Below are 22,934 nucleotides of genomic sequence, written 5' to 3' on the forward strand. Positions count from 1 at the left end.
CAAAAAGCAATGGACAAGATGTAAGAAAATACTTTTTCCACTGTAAGGGTGGTCAAACACTAAGAGGCGTACAAGAAATTGCAGTCTCCATTCTTGGAATTAAATGCCCCTTCCAACCTAAGTCATTCTGTGATTCTATTTATCCATTATGAATTGTTGTTTTTCAACCCTCTTAATTTAGTCCTTCTCTGTACTAAAAGACAAGGCAAAAACAGGAAAGAGCTATTTATTGCTTCCATTTTACTCCATGTTGTCCATTAGGGCTATGTCATCAACTGGTACAGATTACCGAAAATGTTATGACTAACTCACTCCTGATGTGTGTTTTCTCTTTTAAATTAACCAGTCTTTCCTGGTTTTGGAGGGAAAAAAAAGAAAAAATATCACAGATGGGCATCTAAAAATGTGCTTCTTTGAGCTACATTCCACTACTACACTGTCACTGTAAACACTGACACAGTGCAAGACTAATGTTAGGCAAGATCTGCTACATGACCCTCTGCAGTGTTTTATGATTCTATTTTGAGTCAAACAAATTACAAGGTTTATTACAAGGAAACAGTCATAACAAGTCTGAAACACTTCAGATCACTGATTATACCCTTCACAAGAGACTGATACAACATCTGTCATCCTTCAAAGCCTCTGCAGGGTATGCAATTGATTTAAAAACTCCCTACTTTCCTTAGCAACTGAGACACTTAATGTTCTAAATCTTTCAGTGTTGAAATCTATCTTCTACACCTAACAAAATGCCCCTTTAATTTTTGAGGCACAATCCACTTTATCAGCTACAAAGTAGTATAATCAGCTCTACAACATCCTCTGTCCTAAACAGCAAGGGCTTTCTGCTGCTCATGCCATCAGAACAGGGGATTCCTTTGTACAAGTCAATATGCTTGGCTATAATTGGCCAGATTTTATTGGCCTGCTTGGGAACACCAAAGTCATTCCAAATGGCACTTGAGCAACTGCGTTCAGAGACTGAATTCAGAGGACAGTTATCCATAAGAATTTACCTGCACAAAGGACTGTCTTACTGTGTCCAACACTTAACAGTCCAGAGGATACCGGCACAAAAAACACCTCCAAACAAAAAAAGAGCAGCAAACATGTTTGATACACTGCATTTCCCATGTAAGTCTTCCGTTGGATCTCAAATGGATAGTTCAGAGAAAGTAACTGACCCATGCCAAGGTAAATGTGAGGCTTGACAGAAAAGTGAACAGTCTGTATTTTTGCTCCTCTAATCTGAGGCACATTACGCCGTAACAGGAAATAAAACTTACAGTGTAAAAAAGTATAACCATTTGGTGAGAGAAAATACTGCTGATTATTTTTAGATTCTGAGCTCCTCCTGGATACACTAATAAGGAGAAAAAGCACTTGGCCACAGCATAACTGGCAAGTTAAGAAATAGAGATCCAGACTGCACTGCTCTTCTAGCAGCTGAGATTATCGATGTAAACTTTGGTTATTTTGGCTTGTCAGCATTTTACTTGGATCTCTGAAGAGAAAACACATGCTTCACATAACAAATGGAATGTTTTCAAATTAGGACACTTCTGTTTGCAGCCAAGTTTACTGGAGCGACTATGAATTTTCAGTCTGAAGTTTATCTAGAGCAGTCCTTCAAATGACAGAAACAATCATTCATCACCAGCTTGTTTCTAGACATTGCAACTCATTGTTGAGGGATTTTCAGAGGATTTCGTACAGTACTGTGCCCAATTCCTAAGTTTTTTTTTTTTTAAAATCACAAAAATAGTATGAACAGGATCCCCAAGTTTGACAGCAGCGCAGTGATTCAGCAAGAAGTACCAGCTAGGACAGCAAAATGCAAGTTCCTCCAGCTTCTGAGGTTATTTAAAAGATAAAAAACAAACACCCACCCACAAGTCCACTGTTTAACTTAACAGATCAATTTTAAGCACAGTAACCCATGTCTTTGAGTAGACTACTGCTGCTTTCTGCAGTCATCAAGATATTAGTGCTGAAGGATCATTTATTTGCCTCCACATCTAGAAGCTCAAGATAGTCTCCCTGTAGCCACAGCAAACAGTCTGTCACACCTGTAGGCACTTCCACCTGCTTAAACAGGAAAAGCTTCAAGTAGGATTGCCCATGATTTGAAGGTATTTGAAAGAAAAATCAAAACCCCACCACCACTATCAAGAACATTCTTCTAGATGTCATCTTCTTGGAAGGCTGCACTGCAGATGCAAGAATAGGCAAATACCAGGAGCCACTGAAACATCATGCAAGGAATAGTACTTGGTATCTAGAAGAGTAGTTTCTAGCATGACACTGACATTCTCTTACAGAGAATGTGACCCACTATTTGCCTAGACAGAGGCTTCTGAGGGGAGGAGGGTGACAGCAGGCAACTCAGTTATCCATGCTTCACATTCAACCCCCACACAGAGCAAGTTTGCAACCAAAGTTGAATCCGGCAGAAAGGCCAGTACGATATGATTCTCATTCTACTGAGGGGAGTCATCAGATGACTAATGTGGATCATCTCACAGAGTCCTGATGAAATATGGGTTGACACTGACCTTCATTCAGACATTCAGACTTAGAACACATTCAGATTTAGCACAACACTCAAAGTACTTTAAATACTCCACTGTTCTAGCTTGAGAGCAATAAACTCAAAGTTGTATTCTCAACACTCTGCTCTTTGTCTGCAGTAACATCATAAAACAAAAGAGCAGTCAGGTAATTCCTTGTGGCAAAAGATCCTATCAAAATCAAAGCCAACATACAACTCCATTCCCTGTTCATAAGGAGACAGCAGTTTAAGAAAGTGACAAGATAGGGTAACAGATCAGATCTTGAATGAACCAGAAGAGGGTTAACCAATTAAATAAAGTTCTTACATTACTCCTGACACAGAGCAGCGTGCCAAAAACGGCACAAGCACAACTGAATGAGTAACTACATACCTGCTCTCCTTGCCTCGATGCAAGCAACACTCATTTCCTCTTTCAGTTCATGATTTTCATTGGCTATAGCTTCACCTACTGTAACAAACCTCCCAACTGCCAGGTTAACCGCTTGGCCCACTCGCTGAATTGCTTGCAGAGTCTTGTCTGAACGCTTTGGTTTATCCTTGTGATTAATAAGAGTAGTTATCTGTGAACAAGAAGAGTTAATTATTAGAACTGTGTGCAAGATGACATTTTAACTTTAGTATTAAAGGCAAGTTTTGAACTGAACTCCGTAACAGATTTTTACCATCACTAATAAAATTTACTGTTGAGTCATGAGGTATCATTTAACTTCTCAGAATTAAAAAAGTTTGGAGCATAATTAAGTTTGCTCATCTGCTGTGATCTGTTTATCTCGCATCTCAAATGAATTGATTTATTGTTTTCCTCTCTCACTTGCAGTATTAAAGCAAGCTGCCCTAGCTCGGTCTCTCAACAGGCTTTCACACTGCAGACACAGCAGAAGTTGAGAAGTCCAACATCATTTTGGGTTTGCTGCAGTTTTTGTACTGCCAGGTAACTAAACACACTCAACTAGGATTTGGGAGCTGTGGCTCTTTTTACTGAAATAAGCTTTTGTAGATGATGTTTTATACAACTCATTAAGACAGACTTTAAGAAAGAATGAGCAGTAGCGCAGTCTTTACACAAAAATAAGAACCATTCAACTTTTAGACATGACCTGAAGTATTTGAGGCCTCCCTCCATTAAAATATCCACTGTACTCAAAAATTCAACACCCTCAGTTACACACGTTTTCTAGAATTTAGCAAAAGGTTGCCATTTAGATGCAAGTTACCAGTAAAACAATTTGTGAGGGCATTCTTATTCTGAACTCCACATCCTGTATTGGCTTTTCTGCCCGGTACTACACCACACTATACAATCCTTCTTGTATCACCCTGACCAGAGATCAGCTGCAGGAGACTGGAGATTTGCCCCAAACACCAAAAACGAGGACACAAAGAGATCCCTCTCCCACCCAAAGAGAAAGGCAGGACTGCAGATGTAGCTCCTCAGCCAAGGCATTAAACAAACACAAGAACAGCATGCAGTCCTGCCACTCAGAATTAACTAATTACAAACTGCATTACAAACAGCGTAGGAGCTTTACGTTTTTTAGGAAGATGCGAAACAGAAGCTGAACTCTGTATTTTCAAACATCCTAAACCACCATAAAGCCATCGTTGCTGCTAACAAAGATCGTCCTGCCTCTCCTTGCCTCCCTCTCCCATTTTTGCGATTAATTTCTCTGATGTGGGTTAAACCTGTGTTGCAGAGAAGGTGGTATGTTATTTTCATTTTCTTCGTAACCAGTTGCCCAGTCCAGTTCACCGCCTAGCTGTATGACTACTTTTGGTGGCAAAGGGAAGAGGTACAGACCGGAGAGAGAAAGATGGGCAGAAGTGCTCCTTTCAGCAGCAGCATAGTTTAAAATGCCCACACAACTGTGCTGTAAGCCACATCAGCCACATCCCCAAGAACTCAAAGATGTCTGCTGAGGGAACCTCAGAATTACGTTAATTACTTAAGTGTCTGAACACATCAGCTCTATCAGCTTAATCACAGATGTCTTTGCTCATCCCTCAAAAAACCGTCAATCATCATTCACTTGTACATTCTCCTACCAGTCAAGCCTATGGTAGGAGGGCAGTACAGAAGCTGTACCTGTAACGCTCACACAGGATCCAAGGACAGAGCCAGAACTGTTCTGCTTCACAATTTGACCAATGCCCAAGGCTTACCCCTTCAGATATCACCAAGTCCCATTTCTGGGGAGAAAAAAAAAAACAAACATAGTGGTGTTTTTTAACACCTTATTGGGGCTGGTTTTGAATGCCAGGAGCTGGTCTAGTCAAGTTTGCATTATTAAACTCTTTCCAATAAAAATTGTCAATAATTCATAGAGCACATTGCACCAAGAAAGAGACACCCAGAAAAAGCTAAGAACTGTCCCAATAAACAGCGCTGCCCTATGGAAGAACTGCCATGGGAAAGGACAAATGTTTTGTCCTGGTACAAAACACCACCGCAGAAATGCATTGTCTGCCCACTGCCTTCTTGTATATGTTCTACTTCTCCAACTCGTACCTAAGCCACAAGCTCTAAAAGAAGGCCACTTTCTATAATTCATACAACAAATCTGTCCCTGCAAGAGCCTCCTGGTTCACCAAACTTCAGCCCTAAAGCCTATGAACCACTGACGCCTGTCTGGTGAAAATACCAGCTTACGATGAAAACAGAGTCTTATTAAAGAGTAAACTTCAGGTTCATTCCAGAGGAACAACATTCCCCAAAACACACAATTATCATCACTTCAGTGGAAATTCAGATTAACACCAAATGGATATTAAAAACAGCTGCACTATTCAGCTCTCCTGAATTCTTGCATTGTAGATGCTTCAGGTATACCAAACCATCAATTACCTGACAGCAATTAATCTAACAATCCCGGCTGGCAAATTCCTGACTAGTCAGAGGCAGCAAGCCTACAGACCAAATGCTGAAGAAAACCAATTTGATAGAGGGTCACAGCTTTGTTTCCTCAACTGACTTTTAAGCAAACAGCAACCCAATGCTATGCAAACAGTGGGCTAATATTACACTCATACAGTTACTGACTTCTCAGAAGTATATATAAAAAACCTAAGACAATAGAATACTAGTTGGATGCATGTCCTGGCTGCAAGTTTACCTCCCACAGCATTTTATACCAGTAGAAGTTTAAACATGTTCTGCATAACCCTGAAAAAAATGCACAGGCAACTACCACTGCAGAGTGAAAGGAATGCCACTGCCTCTTACAAATCATCAAGGGCATTTTAATGTTACTGTAGAGGTATAGGAATGATAAAAATCATGAAGATGTCACAGTTTAAGGTGCTTTTCTGAAAATGTTTTGTAAGAATTAACACTTTCATTTGAGACATCGGTGAAATGTACAATTCTATCACTTCTTTAGCACTCTCTTCTGAGGGGATCATCAGTTTTGCAGAAAAAGACATCCCCTATATCCCCCCACATAAGGTGAAGTAAGAATCAGCAGCTCTTACTGGCAGGTCCATCACCAGTGTCATCTTAACCTCATGAAGCTCAGCAAGGCCAGACACAAGGTCTTGCACCTGGGCTGGCACAACCCCCAGCATTAATGCTGACTGAGGGATGACTGGATTGAGAACAGCCTACAGAAAAGCACTTGGGGTACTGGTGCATGAAAAATTGGATGTGAGCCGGCAACACGTGCTTGCAGCCCAGAAAGCCAACCGTATCCTTGGCTGCACAGAAAGAGTTGTCGCCAGCAGGTCACAGGAGGGGATTCTGCCCCTCTGCTCTGCCCTGGTTAGACCCCCCCTGCAGGGCTGTGTCCAGCTCTGGGGCCCCCAGCACAAGACACACATGGACCTGCTCGAGTGGGTCCAGAGGAGGGTCATAAAGTTGCTCAGGGGCTGGAGCAGCTCCCCTGTGAGGACAGGCTGGGAGAGTTGGGGGTGTTCAGCCTGGAGAAGAGAAGGCTCCGGGGAGACCTTACAGCAGCTTCCAGTGCTGAAAGGGGGGGTTATAAAGACGACAAACTTTTTACCAAGGCCTGCAGTGACAGCACAGGGGACAATGGTTTCATACTGAAAGAAGGGAGATTTAGATGAGATATTAGGAAGAAATTCTTCCCTGTGAGGGTGGTGAGGCCCTTGCACAGGCTGCCCAGAGAAGCTGTGGCTGCCCCCTCCCTGGCAGGGCTCAAGGCCAGGCTGGATGGGGCTGGGAGCAACCTGGTCTGGTGGGAGGTGTCCCTGCCCAGGGCAGGGGGGTTTGACTAGATGGTCTTTAAAGGTCCCTTCTGACCCAAACCAGTCTGTGATTCTATGATCTACTGTAGACATCCAGTGGAGCAGCTTGTATATGCAATTAAAGTATGCAAGTATTAAAGTGTATATGCAGATTTGGTTTGGAAGCCTATGGTTATACACAGTAGCTGAGGCTTTGCAAGTACCTCCTGGAATAACAAACTCTCAGCTGGGTAATACAATTTCTTCTCAGACTGGCTAACTTAGGGCCACTACAGCAACTATCTTAACACTAGAATGGAGGGAAGTTTGTTGAGCCTCACCATTTTTCTTCCTAGAGAAGTCAAAAACTATATTGGATTGCCAGTCAAAAACAAACATTGTGAAAGATCCAATAAAGAAGATGGTCAAGACAAACAGCTTCATATAACACCTATTTCAAGTGTGAACAACATTGCATAGCAAACACAGCCTGCACTAATACAGTAAAATTTGCATAGAATGTTTGTTATAAAAAAAGTAACAAGCAGCCCTGAAATAGGAGTAGGTAAGTCACAATAGAATGATAAAATAGAGAAAAATGTGAAATATGTATCAGCTAAAGGAAAAAGGGATATATTTGGTTTTAGAAACATGAGTTAGACATATACCAAGTGTGAAATGCTTAAAGTCAAATGCATAAGGAAAGTTTGAGATACAGATGTGCTTCTCATAACCCGACACCTGCAGAAAACACTGCTGTGCAAATAAGGAGAATGTATAATTCTAATAAATATCTTTCCTTCATGAAGTCCTAAAAATGACAAGTACACACTCAGGTATATCCTCCATTTAAAACAAAGTTACAAAAAAGCAGAGGTAATAGCAACTGCAGTTTCATATTCTTATCAAGACTTAAATGTAATTAACAATCAGGGTTAAAAACCTAACAAGATCTTAACTGAACAAGGAGAGGAACTTCACTAGTATCTTAGGTGACAAACTGAAGGAAACCGTGATGCTAATAAGCAGCACAAAGATTATTTAACCATTTCAGACCATAGTAAATAAAAAAATAAAATCCCTAAGCAATACAGTTGGAGGGGTGTTGGGGAGAGACATACAACACCATTTGCTTCAGGATACAAATATAGCAATTATAGAATCACAGAATGTATTGGGTTGGAAGGGACCTCTAAAGGCCACCTAGTCCAAGCCCCCTACAATGAGCAGGGACATCTCTAACCAAGTCAGGGTGCTCAGAGCCCCATCAAGCCTGACTTCGAATGTCTCCAGGGATGGGGCTTCTACCACCTCTCTGGGCAACCTGTTCCAGTGATGCGCCACCCTCATAGTAAAGAGCTTTCTCCTAACGCCCAACCTAAATGTACCCTTTTCTAGCTTAAAACCGCTACCCCTCATCCTATCACTGCCCTCCCTGATCCAAAGTCCCTCCCCGCCTCTCCTGCAGCCCCCTTTCAGCACTGAAGGCCACTGTAAGGTCCCCCCGGAGCCTTCTCTTCTCCAGGCTGAACAGCCCCAATGCTCTCAGTCTGTCCTCATAGGAGTGGTGCTCCAGCCAGGCCAGGCTTCTAAAATAAAGAATAAGCAAAATTTTTGCTCCTGACTTTTAAACATTTAAAACAAAAATGTAAAATTGGGCAAGTTAAAAGGAGAAAAGCAAAGACCCACAGGAAATTTAGTAAGGAACCTTCTGCCCAACAACCACCCACCTTCCTCCAAAGATACCCTAAAAGCCTAACAAAAACAGAATTAGTGAAAACTTGCAGCATTTAAGGATATTTCAGATTACAAAGGATTGCTTTTGCCCTGCATCCCTGTTGCAACCAGACCAGTATTACTACTGTTGTGTTTCTTTTAGGTTGTTTTTTTTTAAAAGAAGGAAATCCTTATGACTCCAAGAATGTTATTAAGCTCTCCTTTAAATATTTGGGAGGTGTTAAGCTTAATCTGTTGTATTCTGGTCATGTATCACCCAGTCACTAATATTTGTGGTGTTTGGGCAGGAGTTAACAGCTGAAGAGATTTCCTGCAAGTCTCTCTGAACAAGAGTAATACATTCAGCATTTACTGACCAGGTCCGAGAAAGGAAACAGCCCTTTTGACAGTACTCATGCTCTGTTTAACGCCAGCTCTTACACTATTTCCATGGAATGCTTATCTGAGATTTGAGGCAATCAGGTTAAGGAGTCTGCAGTCTCAAGAAACTGTCAGTTACAATCTTTCATCACTTCTTATGAGCAGCCCCAGAAAAAAGGCCTTTTACCAATTACTTCACTGAACTAACACATACAGCCATAATGTATCAAGATGTACTTCACATTTAAGGAAACAAACTCAGTTGCGGCAGTTTGAGCAGCTGTTCTCAGAGCTTTTTGAGGACCTTCAGATAGTGACATTTAAGTCGTTATACGTTTCATGCACAGGAAGCATCATGACAGCATGCTTAGCTAAAAATACTCAAATGTCTATTTATTAACAGTGTAATTAAGTCTTGCATGACAGAATTAAGTGATACTTAAGAGACTGGGTTTCAGGAAGTATTTATAGACACTATAAATAAAACCAGAGGAAACGTAGCTATTTCACAGCCGCTGCCACAAACACAACAGTTAAACTGAGAAGTCGCATTGGCAGACACCCAGGGAGGGAGGTGGACAGGGTAAGTACCCACATTGTACACAGGATGATTTAGACTCTCAAGAATAGTATTTCTTACTGCTTCACACTATCAGTTTTCCTTCTAGAAAAAATGTTTTCTCTACGCAATGAGGATTAGCATCCTTAGAGTAACAGCTCCTCTTCCATTTGGCGTATTTTCTGCTTTCTACCTTTCATTAATTTCACAACAGCAGAAAATTCCTTTCTGGAAAAAAAAAAAAAGTAATACCAGGAATGGAAAGCCTTCGCTAAGAAAATACAATAGCACTACATACTCGGGAAGAAGCTACAAACCCCTAAAATAGAAGTGTGCTGTAACATAAGTTTAGTTGCATTTGATAGGACATGTAGAAAACTTGGCCAAAAAGGCCTTTCCCACACTGCTCATACTTTCAGTAGTTCATCTTGTGGGGGGGGACTTCTAATATTAGATTTTAGGTACTGTCTCTCTTTAGGTCTTGAGTACTACTTAAGGACAAGCAGGTCTTCAGACCCATCTAGCCAGACAGCAGCACACGTTGTGCCAACGTCCACATCTGCTACGGAACACAACTACACGTGTGGGAGCACAGAAGCAGCAGCTGGCATTTGGCATCCAGTCCATCAGGGCTACAAGCAGAACTGTCACATACACTTCTCATCACAAAAGACAAGCCTCGGGGATCTTAAGTGGGCAAGGACTACCTGCTTACCTGTCCTAGAAATCAAAAGTCTGTTAAGATTAGATGTCTGTCCAGGCATTAATGAAAAGCCTTACTAAGCATTTTCTACAATTTCAAGCACGTTAGAAGTCTGGCTAACGTGCAGATTTTTAGAAGTGGAAAGCCTTATCTTCCTACTCAGTTTCCATTTTGTAGAAAAATCCCACAAATAAACTTTGTAGAAACTCAACTTTGAAAGTTTTCAAAGGCTGGAAAAGATTAACCAAAATGAAATGCAACTGCACAAACTACTAATGAGCTCATTAACTGCAAGAATCCATATTCTATTTATCCTGAAAGCATTATTTGAGACAACTGCCTCTGCTTTATGGACACTTGAACCAGAACAGTTTTTTCTACACATCATTATTCAAAAGGGGCAACCAAACCCTTCTTGCTGAAGTCACGCAGACCTCAACGCGTCCTTCAGGACCCTGAGTCACCACTTCTGTAAGAGAAGAGCTTCCAAGAAGCAGTATGATCCTGCTACCCCCTGTTTATGTGTTTTCCTCATACTGCCTATGCACTGGTGTCTAGAAGGGCTGTACAAATACACTGCACATCCACGACTGCAGAGTTCTGTTATGCTTGTGGTACGGAGACTGTTGTAGTTGTATTTTTACCTGAAGGCTTTTTAAAAGCATCTTCTCATTACTTTTGTACACATCTTTCAAAGCCTTGAGGGAAGCAAATGAAATAAACTACTTTAACAACCTGTAAGCTGGTTCACTTATCCACGGGCAAATGCTAACATGCTTAGAGGAGCCTCAGGCAATCTTTCACATGTAGGGTCTAACAAGCTGATAAGCCACCTCTGAAAAGGAAGAAGGAACAATCCAGGACCTGCAGTGACAAGCAGAAGCTGACAAGCAACAGAAGAAGAGCCCTACCAGATCACTGGTACACCTAACCTAGTGTCTCATCTCCTATAGTACCCAAACACGGGTGCCTAGAAAAGAGCATAAGAATATAACAAGCAAACGAGACACTAGCTGAATTGCAGTCGTAACCAGGCTTTTGGCTAACTACAAACGGTACTTTTCACTTTAAAACACCACAAAACATTCAACTGGGCACTTCTCACAAGCACAGCAGCTTCAACAGGTAGAAAATATTACTTGGAAGGGCTGAGAACAGTCCTCTTCACCTCCTTCAGATTTAGGCTTTAAAACCTACTCTTTGTAAAGTCTGCCAGGAAAGAGTACACAACTTCAAATCCGAATACACACCTCACATTATTAGTACCATTGCTATGTACTTGCTACACATTCTTGGAATTGTTTAAGAGATCAAAAGAAAGGATTCAACTCACAGCAAGACTGTACCATAGCAGTGAATACCCTTTCTTTGTGCTGAATGCATTCCTAGAAAATCAAGGGCCCTTTAAATGTCAAGATCCAAACCAAACACCATTGAGAAAATGATTTTCCAAAATGTGATACAGATCAACTTGTTCACCCGAGAGGTAGTTCTTCAATGACACGAATTGTGTTTGGGGATTTGGGGATTTTTTCCGAAGTAATGATGAAAACTGAATTATTTTTTTTCACTGGGGTTATTTCCAACTTTTTTTGAAAGTTGTTGTGAAACTCTGAAGAAACAAAGAATGAACACAGCTGACTAGTTCTTGCAGCCTGTGGATTCTTAGATATTATGTGGAGGTTTGAGTTACTTGAATAATGTTACTAAACACCACTGCAGAGGAGAAATACACTTGCTTTTCAATGTTCACTTTTCACAAACTCCTTAAAATCAGGCATCCCCAGTGATCTGCAGATACAAAGCAGAGAAGTACAAGAAAACTGACCTGCACTGCTGCCATCCTCCCTTCTTTTTTTCACACGTGGAAGAGGAGGAGAAGGATCCCTAGAGAATGCTCAGTGAGGCTTCACCCCCGCTCAAAGCCACCTTGTTTACTCTTATTGTCACATGCCTTACAAGTCAGAGGACTGCCCTATCTTTCCCCCCAAAATGTTGTCTTCAGAATTTCTATAGAAATGAGTGATGATGATTAAGATCTTAATTTTCAGATAATTCCAAGTTGAGCTTCCTTCTCTTTTTGAAGAGATGTATGGAAGCTTACAGACTGGAACTTGAACTTGCATCTTCGAGCAACCTGAAAACCTGTTTTTGCTGAAATTTATTTCAAATCAAAAGTCCAATTTAACCTCTTCTGATTATATGATACATGCATCAACAAGTATACTGAACATCAGACAGTATGTGTTTACCTATCATAAAACGCATCCAAAAGTAAAATGGCCATTACCACACTTTTCATTGTGAATTGGCTTCCTAACTCAACTGCTGTCTTGAAGTTTGCCAAACACATGAAGGACCTCACAAGAAAAAGTGAACATAAGCTAAGAGAACCCAATAATTGTACAAGCCAGTACATTTTTCCTCCCCTCCTGTTGCCCTCCAGTTCAGTATCTTCTTACCCAAATGGGTAGATTTCATAAACAAAGCTATTACCCTTTTTCATTCTGCACCTAGAAATCCTGGGCATGAGCAAGCCTAAGTAAACAAAACCAAGCCAGAGGGAAGTTCATTGTTTAAAGTGCACTTTCAGATGTGGTCAAAACAGATGCAGACATGTTTTCAGCACCAGAGATGCAAGCCTCAGAAGTAACACTGTTTACCAACATGACCAGGTAACCTCAAAACGAGAGACTGAACGGCAAATGATTATTGTGGCTTTCCTCCCCAACTTGCCCTTGTTAATATAGCTAACCTTCTGCTGCTTGTGCAAACAATGCCCAGGCCAGCTCTAAGCTGCTTATTCAAAAAAAAACCGAGACACTGTTGTGGAACTAAAAATTCAGACATTGTGATAAAGGATGGAAGAGGGACAACACACTTGATCCCACTTGCAACTGAGAATTCTTGCTATTCAAATCGGGATTGGGTCCTGAAGATGCAGAAAGAGCTGCTTGTTAGTCCCATCAGCAGGCAGCTTTACTGCCACAAATACCAGCCATCCAATCCATCTTGCACTGCACACTGCAGGCAGGAGGGTTCCTCCAGCCTGTTTTAGAGAAGCCTTCCTTAGCAGCACCTTGACACACCAATTCAGAGCAGCACCTGGTATTTCATCTGAAAAAGCACATACTTGCCCTAGGGATTAACAGAGAAGTACAGTGTACTCTGGAAAAGGCTATGCAAATCCAACTACTATCCACCTACAGGAGTGTAAAACAAAACAAAAACTTCACATAATCCAGGAACCATTATCTTATTTATGTGAAAGAGCCTGTACGTTCTTCCAATTGCTTCCTTGAAGAGCTCAAGGGCAACAAAAACTCATTCAGTTGGAAAATTTAATATTTAAATGTAACATTGAGATACAATACAGAATCTTTGATAAAGGGAACATTACATACATTGGTCTAACTCCTACATGTTAAACACTTGCAACTTTGGACAATATGACCCTTTTAATCAATTCTGACACCTGTGAACAAAAAAACAAAAAAAAACAAACCACCACCCTAAAAAACACGTTTACAATTTTATGTTACTACAGCATAATTTTACTTTATTGTTATTTGAAAATACATGACTTGTGTGGTTATAAGTTGTTATATTCATCCTTCTTAATAACAAAATACAAAACTTTTTCTTTAAGAAAAAACTGCATAATTTTTTATTTTTCCATATACATCTGAAAGAACCTTAGAATTTGCTCCTACACAAGTCTTGTAACTTGTGTTTAGGAGTTGAGAATTCATTTTATGTATAAAACAAAGAAATCCTCCCATCCAGTATCCAGAGTAGATCAACAGTTACACATTGGCACTAGAGTCTATATCACCACTCATTTACCCCACTAGCTTTAAACGAGGCTAGCGATGAAATGCAATACAACTCAATAAGTAAAAATTAGCATTAAAGGTTCTATCCAGCAAGGGTTATGCTTTGTCAACAAATTAATAAACATCAAATAAATCCATGCAGAAAGCCATAGGCTCATAGTACCATACAGCAGTTTTACTGAATTATAATCAGAGTTGTTTGCAACCATTAATTCATCATTCATCCTTCGGGGATTTCCCTACCTAATCTGTCTAAACCCATCTGTTAACAATGCTGAACAGCAAGAAAGCTGCTCTAATTCTTTTTGTGCGGGATCACTGTGAGGCAGTTTTGATTTAATACTCATTCTGCTGGAGAACTACAAAAATGTGTTTAATCTATAGAAAAGTCATTAATCAGATCTCAAATTCGAAAGATCAGATTCCATTGAAAAAGAGCATTTGATTTTCAGCTATGTCAGTAAGAAGCATCCTACTTCAGCTACTTGAAATGTTAGTCTGACTCATTTATCACATCAAAGACTAAGGAACTGAACATTACAAAGCAGTAGCTAAGCTTAACTCAAAGCCAATTTCACCATCCAAGGTTTCACTGAAAAAAACCCACCCCCAAAACCACAGCTGTTTCATGGTAGTGCTGTTGCTTGTGTGATAAAATGGTCAAGTGTAATTTTTTCTTGTAAAGCAGAGTATCATTACTGATATTAACATCATTAATGTAACAAGATAATTTCATTTGCCTATTCAGGATATTCTAAAGTACCCCCGTGCTCCCCAGCCTATGTTAAAAACCACAGATGTAAACTATTATCTATTTCCCTTTCACTGTTTCATAACAAGGTAGCTTCGATGACTAAACAGCTGTCAACTAAAAACTAGCCTCAGTAAGGGGAAACCTGCAACCACATCAGCCCAGAAACACAACTGATGCTGTGACTGAAGTAATCGCATTATCTGCAGCCAGGTGACAAACACGTAAGATTAACTTTTCTGCATAAACCAAAGAATCCGGCTCCTTTAGCGGCACAGAATACCAAGTGCAGGCTGAGTAACAACTGAGCTGCTGCAAGCTTTGTTTTCCAGAAAACCAATTTGTATCCAGTGGAAGATTCATAACACAAACCACAAGCTCACAACTTTACCCACAATAACTATGCAAGGCAAGGGAGGAGAAGAGTCAGCAAGTTAGTGACTAATTGGAACTAATGAGGTGCAACGCTGTACGCAGGCAGCATACCATATGCTTCCAGACGCGGCAGCAGTCAGTGCGTATGACTCCGCATCCACAGCGGTTTCTCTGCGGTACAGGATGTAAACTAAGAGTTTAGCAGAAGGTTTGCTTCCCTCAATACAGGCTACAATGCAAGCCTCTAGGCTGTAATTCTTCATTTTATTTTTAATTCTTCAAGTCTAACGTGAGTACCTAATTAATTCACAAAGAATAAAGTCCTGGAAAAAGGGAGAAACAGCTTCTCAAAGCTTGCAAGTTAGCAGAACTTTTAAAGCACTGAAGGACAAACACTAGTACCCAAGAACCTTTTAAAAAGGAACGCACTCAATTTTTTTTTTCTTCCTCAGATGCACTGAAGAAAGCCATGAGTTTAAGACAAATATGGATGACACTTCTTCCAAAAAAGGAATTTTCCCATTCCCCAAAAAGAGCCATAAGGGGCAAAGCGCAAGCCCTGGCACCATACCAGAGTAAGGACAGCCAGCAATGTAGGAACACTTTAGCACCTCAGAGGTGGGAAAGGGAAAGACCTAGAGGTACCAAAAAGTGCCTAGTGAAACAAGGCAGCCAAGGGACTTGCTGGAACAAATCTCTCGGTGCATCTGCTGCATGGGAAATGCAAATCAGTTGAAATGGATGAGAGCTTGGACTGAATGCTGAATTTCAAGAAGGAAAGAGACTACACACATTCCTTAATTTTATAAATGTTGTCCTGAGAGTATACGACACACTTCTGTTTAGTTTCTAAAGAAGAAAGAAAGAGAGAACACATCTGATTCACAACAAGTTCAAAAGTAGGTACGTAACAAGCCTATACTGCAATACACTACCACAGCTCTATAGATATTCAAAGATATCCAAGACTGACGGATGATATGAAGGAAAACCAGATAGGGAAAACAGTGGGGTTTTTCCCCCCAGTTTTTGTAGACTTCCAAGAAGAAAATGTTAGTGATGTCTAGTTAGAAGCTAACAGTGCTCTTAATATAGGACTCTCTGCTTTAAAGCAGTTAGCAAAAAAAAACCCATTAAGACAAATCCATGACTGAATAATTCCCAGGATTACTAGTTTTACAGCTATGATGTTTAGAAGAAGCGAACACTCATTGAAAGGCATCATGTGTATGTATGTCACATACATAAACCTCCTACATAAGTTTTGGCCAGTGTTGGTGCCACACATGCATACACCCCGCCCCAAAATAAGCCCCCTTTGCTACATCCAGAGGAAATATCCACCAATAAGGAGACATACTAAGGTCCATGTCTACAAGTCTATTGAAGAACTGAGTGTGCGAGCTGCTGTTCAGAGTTCTGCTGCTGCTGGGTACAGCACAAGCAACCAAGGTGTTTCCAGTCACCTAAGGACTTCCAAGCCAACGAGACCACAAAACAGCTTCCCCAGAGACACTGCTAGCCTCCAGTCAAAATCCAAAGACCAGTGTCATGGCACAGTAGCACACTGAACTCCATGTTACACTTTTTTTAAGTGTCCTTCTTGGACAGAACATGCTTGTTCAGTTCCATGGAGAATAACACCAGTTCCACCAAACATACAGGAACTTACCAGCGACCACGGTCCATTTCTTCAGGAGTTGTTATAACCCTGATACACTCAGTTACTTCTTTAACATGGCTTGGCCCCATCCCTTTGACAGAAAGTAATATATTTGTGCTCAACTACAAAAAGGAACTGAAGCAATCCGTACTCCATCATCTGCGTGATGTACTCGCAGAATCTGTGTGGAAGCAGTGACTGCAGAAGAGGCCAGGAAAACATTAGATAAAACGAACTGGAACAGCTTGCCAGCATTAGATGTTATTCATTAAGATTTCAAGGGACTCAAAGATGCAACGGATTATATCAACTTTTTCATGGAGCCTCCTGCTTAAAACTAGATTGACAGTTGAGGTATGGAGGTTGCCTGACACTTGTATATGGCAAATCAATACAAAAAAGAAATAGGAATGGAAGTAGTGGACACCCAAACAAATATGACATACTGGTGAAGACTCAGTGTGGTGTTTGTTAAATGAATTCCTCACAGAACATCCAGATTTCTCTGTAGAGATCATCAATTACATGGATAAGGATGCACTCTGCTGAAAGAAAACTAGGAAACAAAGTCCGTACTAAAGGTTTCAAAGCAAGTTTCTGGAAAAAAAAAAAACAACCAAACAAAAGAAGGCCCTTTGTATGAATATTTAACTCATTAAGAGAACGAACGATGAGAAGGAAGATGAAGGCAGGCAGGAAGTAAGTGATTGCTTACTTTAATAGAGGGAGATGACCAACGGAGTTTCACAGACACCTGTGCTGGGACATGGATTATTCTATATAATCACAAAGAGGGAGGAGAGATAAGTAGGTAACAAAATGATGAAAATTTGCTGGCGATTCCAAGTCATTCAGGACAGTAAATATAAGATTTGACTGTCTGCAGAAATATCTTGCAACACTGACCAGGGAACAAAATGTCAGACAAAAAAAAAATCACTGCAGATTAAAATGATACAGGTGGTAAAGCACCATCCCAGGTTCCTGTATGAAAGCCAGGTCCCAGCTGACCATTACAGCTCCTTCTGAGGTGGAACCAACCCACTGCCTTCACCCTCTCCCTTTATGTCACATGCTCCACCACGTCAATCTTTTCCCTTGTACTGGGGAGCCCAGAACTGGACATGGTGCTCCACATGCTGCCTCACAAGTGCCAACCAGAAGGGAAGAATCATTTCTGCGGCCTGCTGGTTACGTTCCTGCTAACAGCCCGGCGTGCAGCTGCCCATCACTGCTGACTCCTGTTCAGCTCTTTGTCCACCGGGCCCCCCCATGTCTTTCCCCTCAAAGGTTCTCTGCAGACTGCTGATCGCAGCCTGTACTGTTGTGTAGGGTGATCCTGGCCCAGATGCAGGGCTTGGTATTTTTGCCTTTGTTGGACTTCACAAACTTCCTGTCAGATCATCTTTCCGGCCTGTCCCTCTGTCTAGCAGCCCTGTCCTCCAGCGTATCAGACACTCCCCATCTCTCCGTAACGGAGTTCACACTCCTGTTCAACATGCTGGCCCATCATCCCAATGTTCAGATCATTAATAAAGATGTTAAACAATATTGCCCCCCTGTACCAGCCTGAGGGATGCCACTGCTTATTGACCAAAAAAACAGAGAAAAGGTCACTGATTATAGACAGACCTCTATCTTGATCCAGTATGGCTATTCTGAAGTCACACCTTCAGTCTGAAAACTGCATCAGTGAGCTTTTCACATAAGTGGGAAAACATCAGCTGTTGGTTCTTCTTTGGGCTCTAATATGTAACTCCAGAAACTTCTGGAAAAACAGAATACTGGCAGAACATTATATAACTATATAATGTTTACTGAAACAGGAATTATGTTAGCTAGCTTCAGAGAAAGCAAGGAAACAATACCATAGCAAAGAACAGGTCTGTTTTATCCACCTCAAGGCATGTACCACCATTAACTCATGCTGAATCCACAACTGACAATAACAAAATTCAGAAACATCGGTATCATGGGCTTTCTGTAGCTATTTAAGCTTTTATTTTGGCTATATAGGTCAGAGGTTTTGGAATTGGCTTGACAAGACCTCCTGTAACAAGAATGCTGGAAAAACATGTTCGGTAACATGGGGGCACACAATCATTCTCCAAAGGGCCTCTGACAAAAAGGGCTTTCCAAAGGTTGAGCAGCTAGCTGTCACGTCTACATGCAGGATGTTAGAGGACAGGTCACTCTCAACTATGAGAGCTGACTTTGTTCTGTCAGGAACATACACAGACAGATCTCTAAGTTCCCTCTCAGCGAGCTTTTCCCAAGTACCTGACTGTGAAGGTTGACAAAAACTTACTCTGCAGTTTCTCAGAGTGCTTCTTTAGAACAAACCCAGACAGACAGTCTCCTACAGCTGTGAAGACACCCAACCGCTGCTAGACTGGCAAACAGGTACATAATGGCAGCTGAGGAAGTCGCTGGTGGAGCCACATCCTGGAAAGCAGATTTTCCCCTCTCTTTTCCTTTCCTCAACTGTTTAAATGACTTGTTATTAAATGAGTCAGCACCTACCACTTTAAACACCCTTCCTGACTTGCGTTGCCAAAAGCTTTCCATAAAAAAATAAAACCCAACACAGTAAGGCTGGAAATGGCTAACGGCAATGAAGGAGTTGTTGAGATTCTAAAGAATGCTCTACTATTTACTCGTGGAACACTGAGCTAAAGACACCGATCCAGAAGAGAATTCTTGTTCTAAAGAAAATTGGGGGGGTTGACGCCAAAAGCTGCGTTTCCTGAACCGCATGCCACATGCTTTGCCCAACACTGTAGAATGATTCTCTTCACAGTACAGATACATACATAGTGAAACAGAAGTGTTAGCAAATACGCTTAATACCGTGGCTTAAGTCTGCCATTGTCTTTTGTCACTTGTGGCACTAGTAAAGGGCCACACCAGGGTCTGAACAGATCTGGAGAAAATGGGAGACCTAGTTTATCTCTCTAAATACTAAGTTTTAAAATCAAATTTACTAATAAACATATCCACTGATGACATTAAGGGCAACTTCTCCTGCCAGGAAAACAGGAACCTTTTACTACTGCTAGCAGCAAATACACTCTGATACTATATAGTCTATAAGAAAAATCAAGCTGCAAAGTGCAATTTGAAAAGTCAAACAAAAACCCCCTCACATTTGCTGAGTAAGAGCAAGTGGTCAAACACACATTTACAGCATTACACATGAATAAGGGCGAGGTACTATACAGTACATGAATTTAAGTAAGAATCAATCTGGCCTTTTCCTTTTTTTTTTTTTTTCTTAAAGAAAACAGATTTGGCTCCACAAGAGAGATTGAAAGTGAATTTGTGAGACAGGGCACCTTTTGTTTCCTCTCTGCTCAAAATAAGTAGAGAAAAGCAGTAGAAACATTCTGTTTTTCAGCAGTACACAAGTATCACATGGCGCTTCTCAGCTTTTAACAAAAGGGTAAAAGCTGTGAAGTTAACTTCACAGTAAGAACAAATCCCTCTGCAAGTGTACTTCGTACAAGCAGAAAAACAAAGTCCTGAGCATTACTGCTGATGCATAGCTTATGCAGAATATAAAAACAAATTCCGAGATTAAGTACTCTGTAAATACCCTTTCTGCACAAATACCCAAACAAAGCCAGCCAGTGAGACCTCTACTGAACGAGCTAGATGAAACAGCACAGGCAGAACTCACAAACCAGTACAGTAAGTGGGGCATTTCAGCAGGCAAGTGTAGGGAGCTACTGCTGATACCATCAGCAACTTCAGCCTGCATGAGAACGGAGCTCAGCGCTGCCGCTGCACGGGAACGAGCTCGCCTGGAGTGCTTTACCAGGGAGACAGCAAGCTCTGAGTGCTCAGAAATGCTCAGACACCTTACTCTGCATACAGTGGCAGTGAAAGATGCTTAGCACTTCTGGAAGATGCAGTCATAGGTTTTGTGTTCAATGAAAAAAATCATACATGACATAGTACATGTGCAATGAATCCCCTGAGAAATAAGACCACTGTTCTTAAAGAGTATTGCAGAGGAATAGGGATGTGCGCATCGTCGCAGAAATCTGTTAAAAGTAAGAATTTAACACAGACAACTAAATGCAGCTTTCGCAGTTGGAGGGGTTTCAGTTTGCCCCTAAGCTTCCTAAAAGTGGTCTCCATATTTTACCTCTCTCAATTGCTCCAGGAGTAAAAAAAAAATTCATTGAAATTTAATTTTACTTTGCTGTGGAACAAGGGGTTTAATCCCTCCGACGGGCTCCTCCGAACTGACTGTGATTTCTCCGGAGAAAGACAAATCACCATGCTAAGTACAGAAACACAAGTACCCATCACAAACCCTTCCCGCAGCCCAGCTGTACAAATGCAAAACAAGGCTTAAGCAGTTTGTTTCCAGATGGACTATGACGGCATAAACATAACTTGACCTCGCCAGGACTCGTTATTTTTGTATAGCTGTTACCCATTGTTTAAAGATTTTGTACAGAGAGGTTTTGACTAGCTAACTCTAATAATCAGTACTCAAAGTACAAAAATGCTATGCAGCAAACACCGTGCTGTTTTCCCACATTATTTTTCGAGAAAGAAAAAAAACTTATTCTATTTTGCAACTAAAGATGTAAAAAAACCCCAACATCCCACCAACACCGAAGTGGCTAGCGTGCAGCAGACCACCTGAAAGCCTGGTTTTTATTTTTTTAAAGCTCTTTTAGCACTGTGCGGGACACGTTAAGAGGTCCCCGAGACGCAGCTTGCCTATTATTTAACTTCTTAAAATTCGGGTGCCGTCCCCGGGTGCGATAAGGGCTCCAATCAATGCCACGCTCAGGCCAGACCGCGAAAACACAAAGCTCCGCCAAACCGTCTGGAAGGCGGCCGCCCCCCCCCGCCCCCCAGCACCGAGCCGTGAGAAAAGGAGAACGCTCCCATGCGGAAAAAACACCAGGCGAGGGGGGCGGGTGGGCTGGGGGGACCCCGGCCGGCGGGGCAGCCCCTCCGCCGGGCGGGCGGGAACGCTTCCCACCGCCCCTCCCGCTCCCCCCCCGGTCCCTCGCCCCCCGACCGCGGCACCCCGGGGCTCCCAGCGCCGCCGGCTCCGCAGCCCCTTCGCGCCGCGGGCGTTACGCAACGGCACCGCGACCTTGCGGGGAACTTCGGAGGTTTTCTCAGGGAGGACGAGGAGCATCCCCCGCCCCGGGACGCGAGGGAAGGAGGGAGCGCGGCTGAGGGAAGCCGCCGCCACCCGAGCGACCGGAGAGAGCGCGAGGGGGGCGGGTAACGAAGCGCCGCGAGCCAAGCGCGCAAACTTCGGCGGCGGCCGAGCTCCGTCCCGGGCGGGAAGGGGGAGGCGAGCCCCGGCGCGGGGGGGGGGGGGGGGGGGGGGGGGGGCGGGCGGCAGCTGCCGCGCTACCGCCGGGGACTGACGGGGACGGGGGACGCCAAGGTCCCGCGGCGGTTATTTCTACCTGCGACACCAACGGCACCAGCGTCTGCTCCACGGAGCGCGTGCGGATCTCCAGCCCCGCGTCCGCCCCCAGCCCCGACGAGGACGACGAGGAGACGCCGCTGCTGCTGCACGGGGATGTGGCCATAGCGGGGTGAGGTAAAAAAAAAAAACAAAAAAACAAACGACCGGGACACCCCACCGCCGCCGCCGCCGCCAACCCGTCCTCCCTCCCGGCCAACTCCTCTCCGGCTCGACCAGCCGCTCCGCTCCGCGCCGCCCCCGCCCGCCGGGGCACCGCTGCCTTTGCTGGGGCGCCAGGCGATGCCGCGCGCGCGCGCGGGCTCAACACACCCCCCACCCCACCCCCCTTTTTTTTCGCAGCCCCTTCCACGCCCCCTGGGACGGGATTTAAAGCGGCAGCGCCCGTTTTCCCGCCCCTCGCCGCCGCCCCCCTCCCCTCGTGTGTGTTCCCGCCTCTCGCGGGCGCGCGCAGGCTCCCCTCACCGCTCCGGGGCTGAGGGAAGGCGGCGGGGGCGGGAAACCCGGGACCGGCCCCCGCCGCCACCGAGAGTTTCTCGATCGCTCTCACCCGAGGCAGGCGGGGGGGTCGCTGCCTGGGTGGGGAAGCCAGACTAGGCGGTGGCTGAGGGGGCTCCGGTGGCCACCGAGGAAACAGGAGTCCGGGCCTTGGGCTTCAGGGGCAGCGGGGGAAGGACAGGCACGGGCGGGAAGGGAGGGTCAGCCCGAGAGCCGCTCTCTCCTTGG

At 43.1% G+C, this 22,934-nt stretch overlaps 1 protein-coding gene across 1 annotated transcript in view; it reads right to left on the reverse strand.

Moving 5' to 3' along the window:
* Nucleotides 1-22,314, reverse strand: part of CTNNAL1 (catenin alpha like 1) — a 57,658-nt gene extending 35,344 nt beyond the window's left edge. Inside the window, exons 1-2 of the mRNA XM_086469364.1 lie at nucleotides 22,189-22,314; nucleotides 2,949-3,138 (exon numbers count right to left, since the gene is read on the reverse strand). Coding sequence (XP_086325490.1) covers nucleotides 2,949-3,138; nucleotides 22,189-22,314 — 316 coding nt within the window. The remainder of the gene's footprint in view (nucleotides 1-2,948; nucleotides 3,139-22,188) is intronic.
* Between the last annotated feature and the right edge of the window lie 620 nt (nucleotides 22,315-22,934).

This window comes from Leptosomus discolor, chromosome 8 (assembly GCF_034619465.1).
Source record: "Leptosomus discolor isolate bLepDis1 chromosome 8, bLepDis1.hap2, whole genome shotgun sequence".
Classification (NCBI taxonomy): domain Eukaryota; kingdom Metazoa; phylum Chordata; class Aves; order Leptosomiformes; family Leptosomidae; genus Leptosomus; species Leptosomus discolor.